We start from the raw sequence: 25,842 nt of genomic DNA on the forward strand, positions 1-25,842 counted from the left end.
TTCTGTTCACCTGTGGCAAACAAACACGCATCCAACCAACACACACGCAATCGAATGCCGCAACTGTCAAGATTTCTTATTTTATACCACTTGAAAGGACTTGCAAACACTGAAAACGAAACTAACTCAGAGAGTAAGTCACTTTTACTTGGTTGAGTATATCGATACAGTTCACAGCAAAAAAAAATGTAATATCGATCAACGTAATTCAAGCTGATGTATGAAATAATGATGTAATAGCAAAAAGCAGATACAATATTACATCAATGGATGTAATTTTGTTCGCAAAATCGATGTACATCGTACAATGTGATATTACACAACCGATGGATTGACCTGGTTGCATCAGTTTCGATGTAATATTCAACAACTTTTTTTGCTGTGTTGTTAACCGGAAAACCCCACATGCGACAATCGATTTTACTCCTGTTTTGTACGTCAAACATAGTGTCGGCCATAGTGCGCTGTATTCGCACAACGATGCGCTATAATGCGCACTATGTACGACGTTATGTTTAATGTGCAGATCGAGAGTAAATTCGATTGTCGCGTGTGGGTTGTTCCAATTTTAAACTTGATCACGAAAAATGAATCTCTTCATACCGTTAACTCAAATTCGCAAAAAACGGCACCTACTCAAATATGAGTCAGATTCATTTGAAAACTGCAGCGAGGTTTTTTGAACGTCAGAGAAAATTTTCAAACTTAAGGAAAGTATTGCGAACTACAGGAAACATATGCGAGCTTTAGGGACATTTGACAAACATCCGGAAAGTTCTGCAAAGTCCAGGGAAATCTTGCAAACTCCAGTTCGGTATTCTGCAGGCAAGTTCTTTGAACTTGAACGATACTCGGAACATCAGTACAGTTCTGCAAACTTTAGGTGAGTCTTGCGAACTTCAATGAAGATGTCCGAAGTCTAGGACAACTTTAAGAACTTCAATAATAAAGTTCTACGAACCCTAGGAAATTCTTGCAAACTCCAGAGAAACAGAGAAGTTCATTGAACTTCAGGGAAGTTCTATGAACGTCAGAAAAAGTCTGCAAACAAATATCCTGAGTACAGCTCTGCAGCCGTAGACGACCTTATTTTGAACCTATAAACGAAATAATCTGCAGACTCTAGGGATTCTACTGGTATCACAAGTTTCGAGATTCATCAAGAAATGACTATACTATGTCATTGCAAACATAAACATTTTTTTGGAGGCATCGTGTTCAGAAGCCGTCCAAGCCTTAACATGGATTCCCGAAACAACTTCCTTTGGGAATCGTTTGAGCATAACTCAACCCTCAAAAATCAAAGAAATGCATTCGGGAGATTTCTTTCGCAAAGAGAAGACGGCAGAAATCCAGATGTTCTGATCGTAAATGTATCAATATTATACTTTCCTGACATTCTAAACAGGAACAGAAAATCGTTCACTCACCTCCTCACTTCTCCTGCTTGGCATCATCTTCTTCTCCGTAATTTTCCGTCTTCATGTCGTTCAATCCGAGTTCTTCATTCTGGTCGTACGACCGGTGATACTTTATTATCCGCAATGCCTCGTCAGGAGTGCCATCGTCGTTCAATGACTGCACGTAGCTATTTCCCGTCGGATCATCCAGCACTATCGTCATCGGCTTGTTCCCAGCGATGGCCGCATCCAGCTGCCCGAAGAAGTTATCCATTCGGTGCTTTGTTGCCTCGTCGTTCGAGTCCATAAACATACCGGTGCTGTCAACCAGCTGATCCCTGATAGCCGTTAGCAAGCCTTCGATCGTGGTGAAGCGCCCTCCCAGGGCACCGGCACCCACTTCGCACTCCAGCTCGCGGATGTGCAGATCGCACGATTCCGACTTCAAAACGTCCCGTGAGAAATCGATTTTTCCCCGAACCGTAACTTCAATCTTAACGCCCTTTTCCTCGATGCCACCGCCTGGCTTGACTTCGTTCGTCCTTAAACCGCAGTTGTCGCAGACCGTTGCCATAATGACCACCTCCTTGAAGTGTGGAATGTTGGTCACCTTCATATTCGTTTCGCAATCGGCCGCACATTCCGGGCAGTTGGTTTGGAACTGCAGCACCTCCCCATGAAGTTCTTCCAGTGGCCAGGAACCCTCGGAAATCATTTTCAGCATCTTATCTTCCTCCTCCGGGATGATTTTCGGCTGTTTGGGGTTTTCACCATCCACTTCTTCGTGGGTAAAAACTCCCAACGAATGGTTCTGATCTTTGCTTCGGATGAAGTGGGAAACGGTGGTGTTCGGATCCGGTTGTGGTGCCAGAGGATTTTCCACGAAGCTGTTTCCGGAGATGTCCTCGATTGTTATCCGGAACGGTTGCTTCATCTCCTTCAGCTCTTTGAGTTTTTCGACGAAGGCATCGATCTGTTCCGCTGCCTCCGGGTGCTGTATTCGACGGACGGGTTGGTCCTGCTCCAATCCTCGTACCACCCGATCGATGATCCCTTCGACGGTAGTTACCTCCCCCTTTTGCGACTGAGCTGGAATATCGAAATCCAGCTCCTCTATCCGGACGCTGGAGTAGTCGGACTTTACGACGCGTCGATTCAAGTCTTTCATTGTGTCGATCTTGACACTGATCCGGATACCTTTGGGAGCCATTTCGCCACCCGGTTGGATTTCATTGTTCTGGAAACCGCAGTGATCGCAACAGAAGGACATCAGGACCACCTCCTTGTAGAAGGGAATCTGCGTCAGCAGCAGCCGTGTCGTGCCCTGAAATGATTAAGGTTACCATTAGGTTACAAGCGATCGATTCAGGCAGGTTTTAAGGAACATACATTCTCGTGGCAGTTCATACACATGGACTCGATCTCGGTGGCTCCTAAATCCGGTTCCTCCTCGGCGTTCAGCTTCGGGAATACCGGTGCCGTTTCTGCTCCCGCTGACATACTTTCCTGCGTAGATTGCCGTTTATATTCACGAATTACTTCGAAATGAAGCAGGATTTTAACGAGTAAAAACTATTTATTACACATGTGGGGAACTGCAGCAGCTCAAACGTGCACGCGATGATAGCGATGTTTTGATTTTCTGATGTGACAGTTCAGTCTGGCGAACTTCGGAGACGGTTCTGGAAGAAGCATTAAATTTGCACCAAACTAACGAAATGTGTTTTCATTCGGTCACGTGTACACTGGTCTAATTTGGAACGCGTTCACCGAGTTACTACTGTCACCCACTCGAATGAATCAAAACAAAAAAAAAGCGACTGCGATCGACTGCTGATTACAAGTTTGATTAGAGCGTAGTTTTTCGTGAATCAACTGATACAATTTACAATTTATGTGCTTTAAATAGTTGTGCTGGATGTCGATCAACCTGGAGATAAAGCTCAGACGAGCGAATAAAATCTACTACGAAGGGGTAAGTGGAAAACATACGGTTTAAAATCGGATGGAATCCGTACAAATTGATTGACGGTAGGCTGGTATTCAGTCGTATTCGTAAATTCATTTCCTGTGGATGAACTTTTGACCCCGAGGGGTCGAAGGATTTTGCCAATCGTTGGAAAAGTGTCATTTGTTTATTTGTTTATTTGTTATGGTTGCATCAACAGACTAGAAATAGTCCCAATGATGTGTTGTAAAAAATACAGATTATACAGACGACATACATATACTACAGTTACTACAGTTACAAACGAAAATAACTTGGAAAGCATTGTCAAGTTACTAAAAATTTATAAGTCTTAAATTTTACACTTAGCTGTTGGGTATCAAGCGCCTTCGGTCAGCAAAAAAGGCAGAGAATCTTCGGCGAAGCATATTCCGTGTCAAGTGGAAATCGAACATCGACGCTACTCGGTTGAACACTAGCTGCAAGCCGTAAATAGCGCTCCCTATGCTATAATTAGTTCGAAGAAGTGGAAGTCTCAGCATAAGACTGTTGCGTAGTGATCGAGGTTGAACATTAATGTTCACTTGTTGCAGAATTGCTTCGCAGTCAATTCTTCCTTGCAGAGTATCGGCGACGGTTAAGGCTCTGAAAACATCTCTTCGGATACGTAAGGGCTCGATATTGATCAATTGGCAGCGATTCTCGTAGCTTGGAAGACGAAGTGGGTATCTCCAAGGCAGCTTACGGAGCGCGAAGCGAAGAAAACGTCGTTGAACAGATTCAATTCGCTCGGCCCCATTATTGTAGTTCGGGCTCCAGACAGCAGAGCAGTATTCCAACGTAGATCGTACGAGAGAGCAATAGAGCGATTTCAAGCAGTAAATGTCCGTGAAGTTCTTAGTAATCTTGAAGACAAAGCCAAGCGTTCTGGACGCTTTGTCGACGACATACGATATATGGTGTGAGTATGTCAGCTTTGAGTCTAGAAAAACGCCTAAGTCTTTCACGCAGTGCACCCGTTCGATAGTCGTGCCTAGTAGTTTGTAGTCATCGAAACAATATCAACTTTTCATTAGGGCGAAACTGCTTTTGTAACAGTGGCTTCAATCACTGATTTCTCGCGAATCATAGTTTAACCACAGAAAAACAGACAACACTCGCAAGTTGTTCATCGAACAAGCATTTAAGGTGTTTCGCTGTGAGATCCTTATTCTCGTAACCACTTCGAGACTTTAAGTGCACAAATTTCAGCTGCTATGATACGTAGCACAATGAAACTGTTACTCCACGTGTGCTGCACTGCAGCATACATGAAGTAGCAATTTCAGGTGAAATTGGGCATTCATTTAAGAGATGTGTGTAATTGAAAATTCGAAGTGGAAGTGCATGTATAGCCTACGTGGTGGCCATTTGTGGACTCTACAAGGAATCACCTTAAAGGATAATTTAAAAGTATCGTAGTTGGTAGTACCGCCATCTGTGGCGCGCAAAGTTAATCCCCTTGCATTTGACGTCATCTCTTCAGCGACACTGCTCAGCGTAGTGTCCACCGCAGTGTATTCAACAGATGGCAGTAATGTTTTAGCGACGATGTTTTACAGTGAGAAATATTCAATGTGCTATGTCTGTTTGTCTGTGGTTTAACCGTTTAACCCTTGCAAACTATTTCTACCAACTGAGAGAGATAAGATTATATTAGAGCTCACCCATCAAAACAGGGGAATGTTTTCTTTACGTAAAGCTTCTTTTGCATCCCTTTTGTGATGATCTACTTGTTCAAGAAATCACAGTAATCATTGATGTGGGTGATTCATTAGAAATATTCCTTTCAAGCTGTCAAGTTCAGTTCAGGAATTTTTAGAAATAACACATTGGCAACAAGCAAGAACCCATTACGAATAATGCGAAAACTTCATTAGGATGATTCTTCGTTTAAGGGTAATTATAAGTTACGGATAACAACAGTTCAGGCAAATAGGAAATCTCGCCTCAAAGTTCGCGGACAAAGTTCGATCGGGTCAGACAAATGAGAAAATCTCGCCTCAAAGGAGGGAGAGGCAAAATTACCTATAATTGATAATTGATTCAGCAACCAAAAATTCAGAAACGCATCTCTTTAAATTGGGCTTTTACATCTGTTTTCCTAAAATTTAAGGACATCTGTACGCTCAACTTTGAGATCACTGTACATTCATTCGGATCAAGCAAACCACGAAAAACTTGATAGTCAAAAATTCGAACTGTTTGATGATCCATTTGAGCTTAAGCCACGTTTACCATGATGTGCGTTTCTCTGGTTTCTCTCTAGAATTGTTACTGTTGGGAAAGGGAGATGTATTGGAAAGACGTTCAAGCAGTTTCGATTGATTTCATGGAACTGAATTTAGGGTTAAGAAACTTTGTTAAAGTACAGGAACTTTCGGAGAAGTTCCACAGTTCACGGATTTTAAATAAAATATCAATAAAATTCTCTAGATATTTTTCAATACTTTTTAAGTAGCAGCTGTTCAAAATTCAAATGTCGTCTTTAAATATTCTTCCAAGATTGCAGGTTGATTATGAAGTATTTAAAAGATTTCCAGCTAATCGGAGACTTCAAAAAAGTCTTCTGGAGATTTTTTCAAGCCAGGTTAATCAATTATTAATCTTATGATATCATTCTGTTCAAAATATTTAAATAACGTCGCCAGATATTCTTCGAAGATTTATGGTAGATCACGAGGTAGATCATATGTGATCATTTGAATTATTTAAAAGATCTCCAGCTGATCATATTTTTCAATAAAGTCGCCTGGATAATTTTTCATGGCTTAAGGGTGATCAAGATAACGACCTGAAGATCTTTAACTGTTCAAAAATTCAAAAGGTATCTCTATCAAAAATTCACTATCTATATCAAAAATTCTAGGTACTCTCTCAAAGATGGCAGATTGATGAGGAAGTATTTAAAATGCTTGTTGCTTGGTGTTCACGTACTTCAGTTCAATAATACCGTTATCCAGCGAATCGTGCACAAAATGATACCGTATATCGACGTGCTTCATTCGTGGATTGTACGATCCATTTTTGGCAACGCAGATCGCAGATTGATTGTCGCACAGGACATTTATTTCTTGCTTGCCGAAAATCTGCTCCAGCATGCTCTGCTCTTGAATGGTCCGGGACATCGCCATGTACTCAGACTCGCACGATGATAATGCAACCGTTGGTTGACGTTTCACGTTCCAGGGAATTGCGCCACATTGCACTATGAAGACGTGGCCCGTTGTTGTTGTGTTCACGTCTCCTCCCCAATCTTCATCTGTGTAGCCAGCTATATCCGGACTTCCATTCTTCGTGTAGCGTAATCGATAGCCAGCAGTCCCTCGCAGATATCGGAAAATTCGTTTGACCGCCTCCCAGTGCTTGCAACCTGGATGGCTACTGTACTGACTTACAGTATTCACTGGGTAGCTGATGTCGGGTCTTGTAACCTGGGACTAATACATCAAACTTCCGATGGCTTCTTTGTAGGATACAGTCTTCATCTCTTCTTCTTCTCCTTTATTTTTGAACACATTGATTTGTCCAACCTTTGGCTTGGTTCGAACGGCGTAGCCACGGCATGACAATTCGTTATTTGAAACTTCTCCAGCATCGCTTCGACAAAAGTTTCTTGATCTAGTGACAGCTCACCTTTGACTCGATCTCTTCTTATTCGCAGACCCAAGCAATGCTTCGCTTCACCGAGATTTTTCATCTCAAATCGACTGCACATGAACTTCTTCAAGGCCTTCTTCAGTTTCTTGTCGTTGGTGAATATAAGAAAATCGTCAACGTACACAGTCAAAAGCGTCATCTTGTTGCCTTCGATCTTGTAATAAAGGCAAGCATCCACTTTTGAACGTTCTAAGTTCACATTATCGAAAGGCATCATCCAACTGCTGGTTCCATACACGACTGGACTGTTTTAAGCCGTACAGTGCTTTCTTTAGTCTGCAAACCTTCGTCGAGATCCAGCCCACGCTGAATTCTTCAGGCTGATCCATACAGATTACCTCGTCACCTAGAGTGCCTTGCAGGAAAGCGGCCGGATACAGCGTCCATTTGGTTGATCTCCAAATCGTGCTTAGCTGCCATTGTCATCAGGGGCCGAAGAGCAGCTACGATGAAGGAGCGTTCTACAGTGGTGACCAACAACAGAGGCGTTGCAAGGGCGGCGGTTCGAGCAAGGCAAAGGACAATTGCTGTTTCAATTGCAACAAGCCAGGTCATTACGCTGCAAATTGTCCGGAAAAGTCTGATCAGGATGTATTCAAAATATTTCCAGCTAAACAAAGATTTCAGTAAATTCCTATGGATATTCAGGTCGATAAAGTATTATTCTGAAATGAATCTGTTTTTATGTGACATTATTCATAGTCGACATTTTCAAGAAGGAACTAAAAATGTGAAATCGAAATCTTCAATTCTTTACCAAAAATCGACACATGTCTGATTAAAATGTAAAAATGCTTCGGAAGTCTTAACCAGTTGCAGTATATCTTCAAAACATGAAATGTCTTCACAAATTTCTGCAGTAAAAAATATCTTCACAGAATTGTAAATGTCTGCAAAATGAAGACATGTCTTCAAATCTGGCATCGCTGGTGTCGACCCGCTATCGATAGTTTGTTTACTTAGATAAAAAAAATCAAAGGATCCTATCTGCATTGATCAATTCTTCATCGACTTTCTCTTTCGTTAATAACTCAGTTGCAAAATCATTTCCTGCTGTGTTCGATGTTTTAGATCTCCTTTATCAAACTATGTGGCAATGGCAATAGCATGAAATCCACATAGCCGTGGTTATCAAAAGAGAAAATCGATCAAATCAGACAGAATCTTTTGAAATGTTGTTCATCTATAAATGGCAGCACGAGGCCATCGATTGGCGAGATTGCAACTTTCGTGAAATCACTGGACACGAATCCTGTTGGTATGATCGCCACTTATCGCATTGTTGAAGAGAAGGCGATCTTCGTCACATTAAAATCTGAATCAAGTATGCATTACACCCTGATGCTAATGGAAAAGCAGTGAAGGTACGAACATAGAGGTAAGTCTAAGACTAGTAAGTCCCGAAGAAACGTGCTCAACTTTTTGGCTCAGCTCTGGTACTCTCTTCGGTCCCAAGCTAATCGATGCTCCCCTCGAAACATAGGAAAATCCACGAACCCCTCATTTTATCTGTCAAACTTTCATAGCGAATCAAAACAAACATTGTGTAGTACTAGAATTTTGTCTAGAATGGGGTACGTTAATCGATTTGCTTGGGACCAATAGGCTAGTCAAGTTGTGAGCCAATTTAAAATCGATAGTTTCATATTGATTGTTGGTACGAATGTCGCTTGAGGGGGGGCAACGTGCAAGGGAACGATCTGCCACCAGAAGTACCAGATGGTGATCTAACGTTGATGCTGGTAAAGTACGGGAAAGTGAAGCGTGCCATGTCATCCGGGAGAAATATCCTGTGGAGTTGAGCTTCGACATATACACAGAAGTGCGAGGTGTATACATGGACGAGGAAAAGGAGATTCCCTCGTCGCTTAATTCCTTCAATCTGAAGGGGAATATATTTTATTCTGTGAATAAGGATAAATGCTTTCTGTGCAAAGTGGAGGAACACCAGATGAATTCCTGTCCCAAGCGGAACGCCCGAAAACAGCAATTTTTCACAATGCATTGTTACGTTTTATTTGATGCAAGCTTTTTGAGCAGAATCAGAGTAGTTTCGCTTGATCGTGCACATTAAAATTATGCTTCATGGGCAAACGTCACCAGTCAAATTGACGGATATCGCCGCACGGGCGAATGGAATAATAGCAACAATCAATACGAAACTAACGATATTAAATTGGCTCACCACTTTAGTAGCCTATTGGTCCCAAGCAAACGATTAACGTACCCTATTCTAGTTGAAATTCTATTACTACACTATGTTTGTTTTGATTCGCTATGAAAGTTTGACAGATAACATCAGGGGTGTGTGGATTCATGCAGAACATGCAGGGGTGAGTGAAATAGCTTGGGACTGCTTGGGACCGTTGTTCTGGTACTGAGTGAGCCAAAAATAATAATGATTTTCTTCGGGACCCAGTGGTCTTAGAGTTACGTCTATGATAATAGCACCTCCGACAACAACACACGAACACAACTGCAGATGACGTCGCAACGAAGCCCGTCGCTCAAGTAGCAGTAAAGCAGCAGAAAGTGCAAAAGCGTGGTCTGATTCGGGCGGCCATCGCCGACGCGGTAGTGAAAATCGCGAAAACTTTCACGATTCGATCGCAATAGCTCCAAAAGCAACTGCGGCATTTCGAAGAGGCCATCGAGACAGTTTGTGGAGACTGTGAGCGCCGAGTACGGCACGAAAAGTCATTTGCAGTCACTGCCCATATTTGCCGTCGTCGCGTGTGGATTCTTTTGACGGGTGCGCGCAGTATCAGCGACAGTCCATTGTCGGCAGGTTGAAGCGACGTTCGATTCCGACACGATTGCCTTGGGGAAGTAGGCAGCTGGTGGCAACAACATCGGCATCGATCAGAACCGCCGAGAAACGGTAAGTCGAGTACGTCGCCTCACGGAAACATTACCGCTATTATCGTGAATTATATTCACAGACGAGCGCTCACGCTGTGACCTCGGACGCCATCTTGTACATCAGTCTGCGGGATTCATCGTGCACATCAGACACGTGAGGCAACTTGGGACACGTGAACCACTGCTGGATTCGGGACTCGATATATTGTGGCTGCAAGTCGGACGGAGAAGAAAAGTCGTGATTCGATACTAAAAGCGGTAAGCCACTTCCATGTTCATGACTGTTATGGCATTGCTGACACGTTTTCCTTCCTCCAGCATCTGCTCCTACATACAGTCGATCGAGTGGGCCACAGCGGCTGGATACGGCCAGCCTCGGAAGACAAAAGATAAAAGCCTTCAATGCGAAGTAAGTTGCCCACTGCGTACACTGCCGACAGATGGAGGCTAACGAGTTGTTGCCTCAGGGCTTTTTGTTTTCCTGCTCGAATCGAAGAAAGAATCAGCGACATAATAGTTTGACCAGCTCAGGGTACAGCGGCAACCCTGAGTGAACTCGGTCCGAAATTGAGTCGCCCCCTGGTCGCCGCTGCACCGTCAAAGGAACTTGGCTTGGACCGTATGTGCCGATACGTTGTCGTGCAAGGTGTGCGAACTGAAAGCGGACCTACATCGCCAGTAAGCGGGTGACGATCTGAACCCGATCGCTTTGAGGTGGACGCCAACCGTCATCAGGCCCTCGAAGCCGGTCGCGGTGGAGCATGCACGATGCCTCCACGTCGGCACAGTCCGAAGATCGACGGTGATGAGCTGTGAACGAGAGGATGTGCGGATGTTCCGGTAGCAGTGAGTACACCAGTGAAGAGATGAAGCATTGAAGAAGAAGAAAAAAGAACTAGCTAGGCGATTCTGAAGAACAGGAGCTCAGAAGTTAGGTGTAACATGGGAGGGAAATAAAGCTTGCACTATGTTATCGTATGTTTTGTTGTGGTAGTCATTCATGCTCTAGCCGGTACGACCAATGCTTTTGTCCCTGCAGAGGTCGTTTTGCAACAGCATGTCAATATCTTATAGCTCTGCGTTTTTTTTAATTTTTTTTAGCTGTCTTCTGTTTTGGGACATACAAACGAGTATAATTATATCACATGATTAAAATAGGATAAACACAATTTTAGTGTACCAGGCTGTTGATTTTTCCGAAAACAAATTTCACTTTATAATTTGTGACATTTTACAGGGTTTTTTTTTTGTTTCACCCAGATATTTACGAAAATTCATAGAAAAGGTTCAAAGTCTTACCTGATGTTCGGAGAAGGTCATGGATGTTTTGAGATCTTGGTCGAATTGGGTTCTCTAAGGGTATTGAGGTAAATGCGTATTCGTAATCTCCATTAAAAATGAAACCCAAACCCAAAATTTCATCAATTTTGGTACACTAGAACTATTTTAAATAAGTACGATTACATTTGTAAAAATCACCTTATTAGCGCCCCTCGGTGTCACCAACAATCAATACGAAACTAACGATTTTAAATTGGCTCACTACTTGACTAGCCTATTGGTCCCAAGCAAAACGACTAACGTACCCCATTCTAGTATAACTTCCAGCACTACACTATGTTTGTTTTGATTCGCTATGAAAGTTTGACAGATAAAATGAGGGATAGGTGGATTTTCCTATGTTTCGAGGGGTGAATCGATTAGCTTGGGACCGAAGAGAGTACCAGAGCTGAGCCAAAAATTTGAGCACGTTATTTCGGGACCTTCTAGTCTTAGAGTTACCTCTATGGTGTCACTTTGTATGGGATCGAGCTGTCAGTTTATCAGTTAAGTGTCAAACAGTGAAGTTGTTATTTTGCTTTAAATCTTGATTTAAAAATCGAGATCAAAGTGTGTGGGTTCGAAAAAAAAATATCGCTGTGCTCAGAAAACGAAGCTCTTTCGGATGATGTATAAAAAACGATATATTTTTTTCAAAATTAAAGAACCCAATTGAAAGAACTTTTAATAAATATATAATGGAACTTGGAAGCAGTTGATGAAACTTCGCGTAGAAGTTGAGAAAATTTTCAAGAATTAACAGAGCAAACAATAGGCTTAACATTAGTAGTTGAAATTGAGGCAAAAGTACGTAAGGTAATTAATGCATTTCTATGTAGTATTGAGAGTAATGAGTAGTTAATTAACAGTACTGAAAATGTTATTAATGTACTTTAATTACGAATTTTAGACTGTAATATAATGCACTTAAAATTAATTAATGTACTTAAAGTAGTAAATAAATTGATTAATTTAAGTACAGCTCATTTCTGCGTCGGAGTTAAATACTATTGCGTACCTCTAGAAATAAATAATTCTGAAAAAATAAGAGGTTGTATCCAAGACACGACCGTAGATTTGACGTAGGATTGCGTTCTCGATATCAATATTCTGCGACTGTGTTAGAGAAAGCGCTTTTTGTAGGCAATCGATGATAATTTTTTTTATCACCATTGCAACAGTTGGGAATTTGTGTAATTTTCAATAGTGACCTATTGAAAATTTAAAAATATGTTTAGTTAGCAGATTCGTAGAAAAATTTCCAATCGATTGGTTTGTTTGGAATTAAAATCCATCCGCTATTGAGTTATAAGTGGTCAAAGCCTGACCACTTTTCGTAACGCGAACGATTTTGGTTTTTTGAAATTGCACCCCCAATATGTTGCCGAAAGACGTAATCCTACGTCAAAAAGATAGCAGGATCCGGAACCCTCTGAATGGTTTCGAAAGCTAATGTAGTTTTGAATGTTTAAAATTCTGTGAGTCCCGGTAGAGTTTTCGTAGGAAGAAGTAACATGGGTGATTCTTTAAATCAGCCTCGAACTAATATATCCAATTCGAATGTTTGTTGAATATTTCTTGGAAAAAAATCATTTTCAATAAGCTGACCAGTTGGCTGAGAGGGAACTAATTAGTCATAGTTCGAGAATCTTAAGTTTTTTGAACGATCCAGATATATGTAGTTTTTAAGTTCGAGATCCTAAAATTTTCAATGCCCGAATATTTTTTTGAACCTCAAAATTTTTAAAAACTTTTCTTGTGTCCAGAATCTTGAAAATTTCTCAACATCCGGAATATTGAGTATTGCTTTAATTTTCGGTTTATCGAAAAATTTCCAAATCGGAGATCTCGCATTTTTTCAAAGTTCCCGAAATGTCGTCCCAACCTATTGTTAACCTATTTCTATGACAAGCCCAAACCGTATACTTCCGAAAAAATCTCATTGTTCTGTAACACCGTAAAAAATCTGAAACTTTTAAAAACGTTCAAGATCTCAAACTAAAGTAAAATTATTTAAATTCTAGTACTATGAAAGTACTTAACATACATATTTTATTTTTTGCCATCGACATTTAACAGGAAACGATCAGTGGCGTTATTCATATATCATCTTCAACGGAAGCCAAGCACGATGGGATAACATTGTCCATGGAAGGACAGGTAAGTATGCAAAAGCTTGTGTCCAATTTCATTTATGAAACATAAACTTCTTCCCCCGTTTCCCAGGTCAATCTGACCATCAGTAACAAAAATGTGGGCATCTTCGAGGCCATGTACAACTCGGTCAAACCGATCACTCTGCTTAATCAGTACACAGACCTGGCCCCGTCCGGTAAACTACCCTCAGGATCCACGGAAATCCCCTTTGAACTTCCACTAATCTGCGCAAAGGAGCCGAAAGTCTTGTACGAAACCTACCACGGGGTATTCGTCAACGTTACCTACATTCTAAAAGCGGAAATAAAGCGCAGTTTCCTGGCCAAGAGCGTCACCAAGGCACAACAGTTCTTCATCCAATACCATCCGGGTTTACCGTCGGAGAAGAAAACTGAAACCAACTTTTCCATCAGCCCGGAGTCTCTGCAGAAAACGGCCAAAGAACGAATCTCCATACCGCGGTTCCTGATCACCGGTGTGCTGGACTCCACGGAATCATGCGTCACGAAACCATTCACCGGGAGTTTGACCATTCATCACACGGAGGTTCCGATCAAATCGATCGAAATGCAACTGGTCCGTGTGGAAACGTGCGGATGCGCCGAAGGGTACGCACGGGATGCCACGGAGATTCAGAACATCCAGATTGCCGATGGGAACGTTTGTCCGAAGGTGCAGATTCCGATCTACATGACGTTTCCGCGATTGTTTACGTGCCCTACGTTGATAACGAAAAATTTCAAAATTGGTGAGTGGTCGTGAGATTTGCGATTGATTGATTGAGTGTAAAGCACTAACCGAGTTTCCATGTTTTGTTTGTAGAATTCGAGGTCAATCTTGTGGTGGTCTTCGGAGATGATTATCTAGTGACGGAGAACTTCCAAATCGTGCTGAACAGAACTGCCTGACTACGTCCGGCTGTATAAACGAAGTGCTTTATATTAAGTAGCTCTTTTCGTGGGAAAACATATTCGAAACTCCTTGTAAGGTAAGTTTTATTTTTGCTTCCGCAATATCGTTTCGAAAACGATGCACATCCACCAGTTTGTTATACGTGAAGTTTACGATTACAGAGTTGGGACAAAATGCTATACCAATTTCAGCATGAAGCTTTAGTGCGATAATTTATTAGCTAGCGAAATTTCTGAAGACAACGTTGGTCATGATGAGAGAAGCAAACAATAGTTAGGTAAAGGAGAATTGTAATATATAAGACCATCGCTTGAAAATTCTTTCGACAACGGTAGGTTTTAGGTAGTGATGAACATCGCTAGAACTATACCCTGCCGCAGACAAGTCAAACGCGCACTATTGTACCTGTGGATTTGATGAAATACCTCAAGTACCCTCACCCATTAAGTGAGCTAGGCAAAGGAGTGCGCATTTGATTAGCATTGTTTCATCAATGACCCTTCGCTCAATTTCAACTTGTGTTCCATTTTCACACTGCCATTCTCTAACTGAACTATAAATCTATCCTCTTCAGTAATTTCTCTAGCTAATGCCCCAAAAACAATTTGAGTTGATCAACAGTTGAAAAAGCTATTTTTTAGCTGAAGAAGCTTGTTTTTGCCTCAATAAGCTCTTATTCAACATTCAATGTTTGTTGGGACATTATCACACTAAAGCTTCATGTTGATATTAGTATAGAATTTCCTCCCTACAATATAATCTATTAAGAGCTTTGAGTGGGTTGGTCTATTTCCTTTAAATTCTGTTATACCTAATTGCTTATCTTTTGACAGATACGCGTATTTCGTCTACTACTTGCAGACTTCATCAGCGCCAAGTACTCAGTGGTGTTGAGTACTTGGCACTGATGAAGTCTACAAGTAGTAGACGAAATACGCGTATCTGTCAAAAAATAAGCAATTATAACGGAATTTAAAGGAAAAAAACCAACCCACTCGAAGCTCTTCATAAAGGGATTCCGTTAAGAGGTTCGAAAAATTTAAAGGAATATAATCTAATCTAACACCAACACAGCCAGTTCTTGAAAGCTTCCTGGAAAGAGATAGACCACCTCCGTCATATTTATTGTCTATTCGATGTATATTACAAATTAGAAATGCGCAACGTTGGAGGCGAACCAGTCCCAGGCTGAAAGCCTCATTAATAAAGATAAATCAATCAATCAATCAAAAGCGCAACACGGCCAGGACCACTGTGTGATAGCCGGAGATGAACCAGCATCTGGCTGAAAATCTCTTTAATAAAGATAACCAACCAACTGTGTGACATTTAAGATGCAAGATGATTCAGATGAAATTGTCCACAAAATATGGAATGATCTCACTGATCTCTCAAAAATGGCAGGGTCCAAATTGCTGGCACGTTGAAAAACGATGCACTTCAACCATGTCGTAAAACTCGTGAAATTGTACAACAAATGCGGCTAGCATTCCGGAATCTGACAGATAGACATCGTATTGCTTTTGTGACATATATTTCAATATACTACACGATCTTGAGAAAAACCCAAGAAGGCACACGCCCTCTAAATTTTCTCCGTCTGACCACCAGCTGGTTGCGGGCCCTGTTGGCTATCATTTTCCTCCCGAATGACCGTTTCTCCGTCTAGCTTCTTCAGCGACAGTAACCGTTTGCTAGCTTCCGCACGCCAAACGCTCTCCTCCATTGATTCGACCAACGGGTTTCCGGCAAACAGCAAATCCTCCAGCATAGGCAAATCGGCCAGTCTGTTGAACTCTACCCAATCCTTGACCAAGTTGTTGCTCATGTACAGAACCTTGAGCTTCTTGAGCACGTTGATCCCCTTCAACTTCTCAACAAGATTATAACTGAGCCAAAGCTCTTCGAGAGTGTCGCTGACTCCCTCCAACCCGGAGATGGCTTTGATGTAGTTTCTGCCGAGCGATAGAATTCGAAGGTTCTTCATTCCACTCAGGCCGAAGATTTTGTCGATCATATTGGTTGAAAGCGATAGTTTCCTGCAACAGATTAAAGGGACTAAGTTAAGTGAACAGGAGTTAGCCTAGCAATAGTGTTTTACTCGCAAGCGACCAAGGTGGAGAAGGTTGTGTCCATTTTCTCAATCGGTGGCCACTGAAAGCACAGGTCGATTTCCTTATCTTCGCAAGGGTTAGTTTTCGTGCGATCCTCCAGTCGTTTGAGGGCTTCTTTAATTGTAGTGGCTTTCGCATTCATTTTTTTTAGTTAAACAGAATTTAACTTAACTAATTCTAGAACAATCTTTATCGATAAAAAATAAACAATCGGGTGGTTGTCTATGGTAACGGCCGTTGGAATCACACATGCTCCAATACGTGTTGCTATCAGCAACACGTGGCTTGCAGGATCGATTGAAACAACTGCGTATATTTAGGCGGCGCCGGTGGTGTAGTAGTAAGCGTGATTACCTCTTACCCCAGCAGGCCTGGGTTCAATCCCAGTCGGCGCCGCCGGGATGTTCTGAGGCATAACATCTCTGATCACGTCTTCCTTCGGAACGGAAGTAAAGCCGTTGGTTCCCGGGTCATGAGTTGATGAGTCGATAGGTAGGGTCCAGTTGTGGGAGCTGCCTCCCTGGCGTCGATAGCATTGGTGCTCAGCACGGAATGAATAAAAAAATACGGCGTATATTTGATATGTTGATGTTTATTTATTGCTAAAGTTTAACAGGTTCCCGATGCCTACAACTAAGTTAAAACCTATGATTCTAAGTTAAGTACATTCGTGTTAAAACTTTCTTCTTCTTCTGGAATGCTTGTTCTAATAACAGTACGATGTGTCCACCTCGCATTTCGCATCAAACCAGTGACTCATCCAGCGGTTTTTTGTACTCAGATCTGCTGCGTGCTCCTCAAATATTTGGCGATCAGCCTTTGGCACTGGGAAAATTCGCTTCATATCACCACGGTTCAAGTGTTCCCGATAAGCTGCGTACAGTTCTCTCAAATCTCCGCCACTGAGGCAGCTAATGCACAAAGCACATTCCTTGGGGGCGCATGACTCCGAACAAGGGCCGTCTGCACATCGATTCGCCTCCACAACGATGTTCTTGAGGGAAGAGATCATTGCTTCCGCATCGGTGGATCGTTTTCGGAAGGAATCTCTCCGTAGATCCGATCCCACACCGACCATTCGTAGGAAGTTGTAGATCACCTGTTCGTACAGCAAACGATTCGGTTTGAAGTGAGAGGAAGAGAGATTCGGACTCATGTTGGCTTCCATGAGGAATACACGAAGCTTGTCGTCTACTACAAGGTCGAAACGCATCATTTCGAAGAAGTTACGTTTGCTGGCGTATCGCGGAAGAATTCCCACCAGTAGAGATTCTTTCTTGAGGATTGCCAAACGAATGGCATCTTCAACCTGTTCCCAGATGATTGTTGGGTCACGCCCGGTACTTCGAACGTACGCATCGAATGATTCTTTCATTCCAAACCCTTGCTTAGTGTAGTACGGCTTCAGTGCAGGAACTTCCCATGTTGGTAAGTAATCATCACCGACGATGTATTTGTCCAGATTGTTCGAGTCAAATGGATAGTATTTGACTGGACAGTATCGGAACAGAATGTCACCTTTGTAAATGTACACCCGCAGGGGATCTATCGATGTTATAACCGTATAAACTCCGATATCGAACTTGTAACCATCTACCAAGAGAGGATGATCGATGAACTCTTGGATGAACGTATCGTTGCTCCCAAAGTCGATTTCTTCCAACTTTCTGATTTGGATATGTCGATGTTGGTTATTCTTCTGAACGAAGCGCTTATTTGGATTCTCCTCTGCATACTTCCTAAACTTCTCTTCCTCATTTGGCAATTTGAATGCCTTCGGAATATACTTCATCTCCGTTGTGGATAAATCCACCTTATTCGTTATGTATCCTGATCCTGGGAAATGATTCACCAACTGATGGGGTTTCAAGTGATACAGGTTCACCTTTCGGAAGGGGTAATCGTGAGCCCACAGCAGGTCCCAATCTGCCGTATCATTATCCACTTGTTCTATCCCCAGTCGCTGTAGCACATTCTTCACGTGTATCAAGTGATCACCATTCGGATTGCGCCCGTAGATCCAATATTTTGGACGATTCTCTGCTACTGATGGTGTTACCTTTTCAACAATCTTAACTTCTGGTTTACATTCCACATTCGGTTGAGCCACATTTCGATTACCGCTTTGTTCCTTCGTTTGAAGAATATTTGCAAGGGCATCCTTTGGAAGACATTGCGTCAATGTGGCCGCTAGTATGGTAACAGTGAAGAACAATATCTGGCCACGTTTCGTTCTCAGATCAAAGAAACAGTTCAGTTCTTCTACTTGTTGTACCACCTGCTCCACCGAATCTTTCGGTTGTTCGGATTTCTCTGATTCCGTAGGAGACTCTCGCTAAAATCAGAATATCCATCCCGGTTACTACTTTCCAGCGCCATAAATGTGTTAATTACCTTTTTTCTATCAGACTTTCGTTTCTCCATACTTCCATACGGTGGTGGTGATTGCTGGAATGTAGGTCAACTGGACACTGGACGGTGTAAATTCATATACGCGTGAGATGACTACGGATGAGCGTTGCGTGGAAAGCGATGGTGTGCGATGCTTAAAAATATCACAGAGGAGATATGTGGTGCATGTAGATGCTGAAAAAGTTTAAAATATTTTAATTTTAGGTGCAAATTTTCTTTGTCACGGAGCTGAAACTCGAAACGTACCTTTTGGTGCTGGAAGAATATGGGGACCAGCCCACTTGAGCGTCCAGAAGTGGAATGAATGAATTATTCATGCCGCTAGTTTGTTGTTAAACGTCACAGTTGGATGATCGCAATTTGGACGCCATCCTTGAAGGTAGTGATTTTTTGAAAATGTTGATAGTGTTAATTAGAAATAGATTAAACTGTAAAGAGCATGTGTATAGTTATCGTGTCTTGATTTTTGATTTTAGATTTTTGCTTTTGAAGCAATTATTTCCTACATTAATGAGATACAACATAGCGACGTGAAAAATAGCATTTAACTAGGCATTACAAAAATGTACAAGGCGGACATAAAGTTCCAGGTGGGAGATCAGGAGATATTCTAAAGGTATGATTGAAAAATTTAAATGATGTCCATAAGATATTCTCTCAAGACTTTAAGTTGATCAGGAATCATCCTTAAGACTGCCACTTTCTTTAATGTAGCATTCTGAAACCTCCATTTGGTTAAAAATTCAAATGATGCCCTGCTTCAGATATTATTTTTCATGAGATTTTGATGTTCTGAAATTACTCTAGATCTCTATGATGAAAAAAAGTTCAATTAATTATATGATTTGAGTAGTAGCTATACTGAAGGCGTAACAGCCTTTGTAAACAATGACTTTTTTCGTTAATTTCTAGGAATTCAAGGCAGGCCTACACAAACCAACATATCCATCGGGTAGGGGAAGTCTTCCCTTACTCGCTGGTTATGTCGATTTTCCGGGGACAGTTATGACTTTCGAGAAATCACCATTGTTTACAAAAGCTGTTACGCTCTCTTTCTTCTTCTTCTTTATTTAGAAGATTTTTAGCCGTAGTTAGGCTAGTTCATCTCCGTGTGTTACGCCCTCATTCCAGCTCTATATAAATACTTTAAAGAGTTTACTAGGTTAATTAGGGATCATCCCGAAGACCTTAAACTGATCACACATTCAAATAAAATCATTGTTTGATTTTCAGGGTTCGTTTTAATTTTAGGAATTATTCTTAATATCTGCAGATGATCAAAAATTCTAATAACATCCTAGATGTCTACATGAACATTTCAAAATGCCTATCTGCATTGATCGATTCTCTCAAATACAAAAAGGAATGTTTTTGCAGCTGATATATTAACGAAAGAGAAAGACGATGAAGAGAATCTATCAAAGCAGACACGACTGTTGTTATTCTGTTGGATTCTTCACTGTGCAGTCGAGTCTTCATCAAGATTTTGTCAACGCCGTCACGAAAGGGCCAAACTCAGGACCGAACAGCCAGACGTCACTCTCTTCAACGGTGAAACCAGCAATGCGAAACTACCAAATCGAATCTTCAAATGGCAACAGAGGACCACGTAATGATGAGTCTTCCTGCAGTCGAAGACTAGCAATCTGCTTCCTGATTTTTGTTAGCTTGGAAGCCGACTTCTTAGCGAAGGTTTCTCGGGAGCCTTTCACATAGCATTGGAAGTGCTCTTGGCTCTTATATCGATCGCATCCCACATATTCAGGCTCTTCGCTTTTCGGTCCATTTCGAGGATCTTGGCTCGATTCCGCCGGAGCTTCGAACTCCAACGTATGCCAAAAACTTAAAGCTTCTAGGTCTGTACTCTCCATGTATTGTATCCTTGTCGCCCATACACAATTAATCTAGCTCGGTAAAATCTCCAACAGCCGATTACCTCTGCATTTACTTTTCCTGATATCTCTGCAAAATATCTGTTTGTTAGCTGATATCTCAGCAAAATGTTATTTGTTAGCTGAATCTTGGCAATTGTTTGAATGAATCTCAGCAAAATAAATTGCAGAATTACTCGGCTGTTGGAATCTCGGCGAAAATTTTTAAGTGTGTAATCCTTGAGATCCGATCCGTAAACCGGTTAAAGATTTGAGTTTGTGCTAGATTTTAAATTTGGAAACACCAAAATTAGGAAGAAATTCTAGTAAAGAAATCTGGAGGAAAGAACTGAATCATATGATCAAAATAATGAACATAGTGGGAGACAACACTGTTAGTTTTTTTTCTTCTACCGAGCTCGGATGTGCAAATCTCGGCAAAAAAGTTTTACTGAGATCTCAGCAAACATTTCATTTGTTTGCGGAGATTCAGCTAAGCATTAGACTCAGCAATCAAATGCCACTTTTGCTGAGACCTCAGTGAAACTTATTTTTGCCGAGATTTGCGCAGCCGAGCTCAGTAGAAAAAAAAACTAAGTGTGTGGGCAAATAAAAGTAGGATACTAGGAATTTCTACAAAATCATGTAAGTTAATCTACGATGAAGGGCAGTTATCTCCAACAAAGGGTGGTCACTCTACACACTTATTTTGCGCCAACTTTTTCTCAGTGTGCTGCAGCTGTGCCGGAAGTGCCGAGAGTGTCGGTCATCAGATTGAATTTGTTTGCTTGTATGTTGGGTATGTTTTGCAACCCGGTTAATTTGACAGTTCAACAGTTTTTTTTTGAAGGAACAGAATAACAAGCAGTGGAATCCTATCCCAGATCCTAACCATCCCAACTAAGCCGATGTTCCAGGGGCACCCCAGCTGGACAAGCTGATAGCGGACAAACTGCCCAACAAACATTGAAAGCAGAATAAGAGCCTATTCAGGAAAAAATATGTTTTTTCATCTATGAAATTGATTATTCAGCCTTTAATCAACACACATTGTTTGTTGGTTGCGAGGTTGGTTGGCCCTTCCTGAGGATCCCTTCATGAACGTGACCGAGTTCCTCCGTTCACTGGATAATGCGCACGGCAAACACAACATCGAAACACATCTTATGGCATTCGAAATCTACGAACGCTGGAACGGACTCACGCTATCAATATCAACCAAGGTCATGTACCAACTGGACGACAAGAAACGGGACGAAGCGGTTGAGTTGAGAATGCGACAAAAATGATTCTGCTCAGGGGGTAAGTCTCCTTGTGTTAAACACATCAAAAACACTCTTCGATACACTAAAACTAAAGCCCTCTAGTTAAAGTATGGACTAAAGAGCCTAAATTTATAAAGAGGCGACATGTCAAAATTGGAACAATCGATTGTCTGTCAAAGTCATATGAAAAGTCATTCCAATCGAGCAGAAGACCTGTCAAATGGATAAGATGTCGTCTCTTTATAAATTCAGGCTCTTTAGTATGGACGACTGTCACCACAAAACTGAAAAAAATCTGTTCCAATCGAGCAAAGCATTTTGACGGTTCGGTTGGAACAACTATTGACAGACGTCCATAATTTTAGCACAGAAAAACAGACATAACACATTGAATAATTCTCACTGTAAAACATCGTCGCTAAAACATTACCGCCATCTGTTGAGCTCACTGTGGTGGGTAGTACGCTGAACAGATGGCGGTAGTGTGTAAACGTCAAACGCAAGGGAATTGACTATGTGCGCCACAGGTGGCGGTACTACCAACTACGATACTATTAAATTGTCCGTTAAATGCTTGTTCGATGAACAACTTGCGAGTGTTATGTCTGTTTGTCTGTGATTTTAGTGTACACACTTAAATTTTTTCGCCGATATTCCAACAGCCGAGTAGTTCTGCGATTTAGTTTGCTGAGGCTCAGTAAAATCACAGACAAACAGACGTAACTCTTCATTGTGTATCTTCGTTCACGCATTTAACGGTTGATTTGAATATTATCAGTTCCGCGAACTACTCGCCGCAGCGCTGGCATCGGATCACTTTGACGTTTCTATACATTCTATAGAACTTTTATGCAATATTGTTTGCGAGTTAGCGAGCAAGCTTGTTTTCCGCGAGAAGCCTGAAAGATGTCGCTACTGAGGTCCTATGTTTTGAGATACTATGTTTTCAAGAAAAACTTTTTCAAAGAGTTACGTCTGTTTGTCTGTGGTAAAATAATTGCCGAGACTCAGCTAACAAATATCATTTTGCTGCGATATCAGCTAATAAACATATATTTTGCAGGTATATCAGCAAAAGTAAATGCCAAGGTATTTAATCGGCTGTTGGAGATTTTACCGAGCCAGATTAAGTGTGTAAGCAAAGATGAATACTAAGATGAAACTGTCGGAAGAAAAACTTTCTATTTTAGTGTCTTCTTTCACGGTCCCTTTCATCCAATGAGAACCCCCCGTATTCAAGGTAATTTTGTGGTTTTGCTGCCCCCTCGGAATAGATGAAATTTTGCGCTCATTTTTATCAAAACAATCACACCAAAATCAGAGATGTTCCATTTTTTAATTACTCGATTAACAACTAATCGATTATTTTTTGTTCGCTGTGCTGCCATTTTTCCACGAATGAGAGTACAGCACATGTTTGAAACGATCGGTGATGATCCTGTGGAGATGTTAATGCTTACACAGAAAAAAAAGTTGTTGAATATTACATCCAAACTGCTGCAACCAGGTCAATCCATCGGTTGTGTAATATAACGTTGTACGATGCACATCGATTTTGCGAACAAAATTACATCCATTGATGTAATATTGGATCTGCTTTTTGCTATTACATCATTATTTCATACATCAGCTTGAATTACATTGATCGATATTACATTTTTTTTTGCTGTGTATATCGGCATGATCTAACCGATTATAAATAGTTTACTTTTCGGTTCGTTAATCGATTAAACGATTATTCGAATGAAAATCGGACATCACTAGATGAATGTGAAACGTCATTTCAAATATAAGGCCGTTCATAAATAATGATACAATTTGAAAGGGACCGGGGCTAATCACAAATTACGTCTCCATGGTAACTGAAATAAACACGAGTGTTCACCGGTTGGTGTAAGGCTTTAACTCAAACACCCTTCAACCATATACAGATAACCAACTGTAAGACCAGTAGGTCCCGAAGAAACGTGCTCAACCTTTTGGTTCAGCTCTAGTACCATAGAGGTAACTCTAAGACCAGAAGGTTCCGAAAAAACGAGCTCAACTTTTTGGCTCAGTTCTGGTACTATCTTCGGTCCCAAGCTAATCAATGCACCCTCGAAACATATGAAAATCCACGAACCCCTCATTTTATCTGTCAAACTTTCATAGCGTATCAAAACAAACATAGTGTAGTACTGGAATTTATACTAGAATGGGGTACGTTAGTCGATTTGATTGGGACCAATAGGCTAGTCAAGTAGTGAGCCAATTAAAAATCGTTAGTTTCGTATTGATTGTTGCTAGTACTCTCTTCGGTCCCAAGCTAATCGATGCACCCCTCGAAACATAGGAACGAACCCCTCATTTTATCTGTCAAATTTCTATAGCGAATCAAAACAAACATAGTGTAGTACTAGAATTTTGACTAGAATGGCGTATACTTAAAAAATTTGTCACATAAATTTCACTGGAAAAAACACATAACCTTCAGATATTAAGAATTGTCTGTAAAGTACATAACGTTAATAAAATTTATCACAAATCGTATTAAAAGCAATGTAATACGCTTTGAAACTTAGATGAATATATATATATATATATACGTTTCAAATGAATTTCATGTAAGATAATTTCACTTAGATTTTACATGAATTTATAATGTGAAAATTTATGAGTGGTGATGGCACAAAAAAAACCTAACATGGCGTCCAAACGGTGCATTGCTGACGAGTTGTTGCTGCATTCACAAATCCATTGGACTTGTTGAATTTTCTGAAGTATGATGTTTTATTTTTGTCATGATACACCATTTATTTATGGTATGTTTTTAGAACGAGAAATTGACGGACGAGGAATGATCTCACCCGAAAGATTGGCAGAGGAAGTGCAGCTGGATGGAAGTTGCTGGAACACATAAGACATCCCTAATAAAATTGTTATGGTTATTTTGCTTAACGACGTGTTTGGGTATCATCCAACACATTTGTGGAATAGTTAAATTATTTGGGTTATCGTTCATTTATGGCAATTTTTTTATTAGGAATATATTATCAGCTTTCTGAACAATACAATTTTTATTATCTTGAAAAACTATTTTAAAATTCCTAACAATGGATGATGGTACGAAGAAATTTACTAAAATTTAAGTGAAAACATAATAAAATTTACTTAGAAAGTACCATAAAATCTATGTTGTTTTCTAGTGGATTGGGCAAAGATCTTTTCACTTTGAGTTATTTTCACTTAGATGCTACATGAAAATACAGTGAAATTTACTTCCAAAGCCTATACTACCTATTAGCATAGAGGTAACTCTAAGACCACTGGGTCCCGAAGAAAATCATTATTATTTTTGACTCACTCAGTACCAGAACAACGGTCCCAAGCAGTCCCAAGCTATTTCACTCACCCCTGCATGTTCTGCATGAATCCACACACCCCTGATGTTATCTGTCAAACTTTCATAGCGAATCAAAACAAACATAGTGTAGTAATAGAATTTCAACTAGAATAGGGTACGTTAATCGTTTGCTTGGGACCAATAGGCTACTAAAGTGGTGAGCCAATTTAAAATCGTTAGTTTCGTATTGATTGTTGCTATTAGAGTTGTATGTGGATTTAAATTAGAACTTTCAAACCAATCTACATATGAAAAACGTAAAATTTACGTGAAAAACTAGATGGAAAAAATCTATGTATGTTTTCATGTAACATCTAAGTGAAATTTTTTCTGAGTGTACGTTAATCGATTTGCTTGGGACCAATACACCGAAAAAAGTTTGCATGTACCTTCCATTGGAAACGCACATGATTTTCATCCATAATCAAAATTAATGGAATTCATCTGAATTACACATAACCTTTATGCAATCACATTAATTGTATGTGATTTTTCATATG

General features: G+C 40.8%; 4 protein-coding genes across 4 annotated transcripts; 1 reads left to right on the plus strand and 3 right to left on the minus strand.

Moving 5' to 3' along the window:
* Positions 1-1,381: 1,381 nt before the first annotated feature.
* On the minus strand, positions 1,382-3,029 carry Zpr1 (zinc finger protein Zpr1). Its single transcript, XM_065216868.1, has 2 exons — positions 2,790-3,029; positions 1,382-2,724 (listed from the first exon to the last, which is right to left on the minus strand). The coding sequence occupies exons 1-2, from the start codon at positions 2,898-2,900 to the stop codon at positions 1,435-1,437; spliced, it is 1,401 nt and encodes a 466-aa protein (XP_065072940.1). The 5' UTR covers positions 2,901-3,029; the 3' UTR covers positions 1,382-1,434.
* Positions 3,030-3,237: 208 nt separating this feature from the next.
* On the plus strand, positions 3,238-14,331 carry LOC135697485 (vacuolar protein sorting-associated protein 26C). Its single transcript, XM_065217233.1, has 4 exons — positions 3,238-3,375; positions 13,309-13,389; positions 13,456-14,134; positions 14,209-14,331. The coding sequence occupies exons 1-4, from the start codon at positions 3,319-3,321 to the stop codon at positions 14,292-14,294; spliced, it is 903 nt and encodes a 300-aa protein (XP_065073305.1). The 5' UTR covers positions 3,238-3,318; the 3' UTR covers positions 14,295-14,331.
* A 1,552-nt stretch (positions 14,332-15,883) lies between these two features.
* On the minus strand, positions 15,884-16,554 carry ODA-Dnal1 (Outer dynein arm dynein axonemal light chain 1). Its single transcript, XM_065216944.1, has 2 exons — positions 16,400-16,554; positions 15,884-16,337 (listed from the first exon to the last, which is right to left on the minus strand). Exons 1-2 carry the CDS (start codon positions 16,552-16,554, stop codon positions 15,884-15,886), a joined length of 609 nt encoding a protein of 202 aa, XP_065073016.1.
* Positions 16,555-16,987: 433 nt separating this feature from the next.
* TTLL15 (tubulin tyrosine ligase-like 15) lies at positions 16,988-19,117 on the minus strand. Its single transcript, XM_065217197.1, has 3 exons — positions 19,071-19,117; positions 18,807-18,998; positions 16,988-18,747 (listed from the first exon to the last, which is right to left on the minus strand). The coding sequence occupies exons 2-3, from the start codon at positions 18,834-18,836 to the stop codon at positions 17,119-17,121; spliced, it is 1,659 nt and encodes a 552-aa protein (XP_065073269.1). The 5' UTR covers positions 18,837-18,998; positions 19,071-19,117; the 3' UTR covers positions 16,988-17,118.
* Positions 19,118-25,842: the final 6,725 nt, after the last annotated feature.

Source organism: Ochlerotatus camptorhynchus, unplaced genomic scaffold (genome assembly GCF_037179485.1).
Source record: "Ochlerotatus camptorhynchus isolate MF236.1 unplaced genomic scaffold, CSIRO-AGI_Acam_v1.1 ptg000070l, whole genome shotgun sequence".
Lineage (NCBI taxonomy): Eukaryota > Metazoa > Arthropoda > Insecta > Diptera > Culicidae > Ochlerotatus > Ochlerotatus camptorhynchus.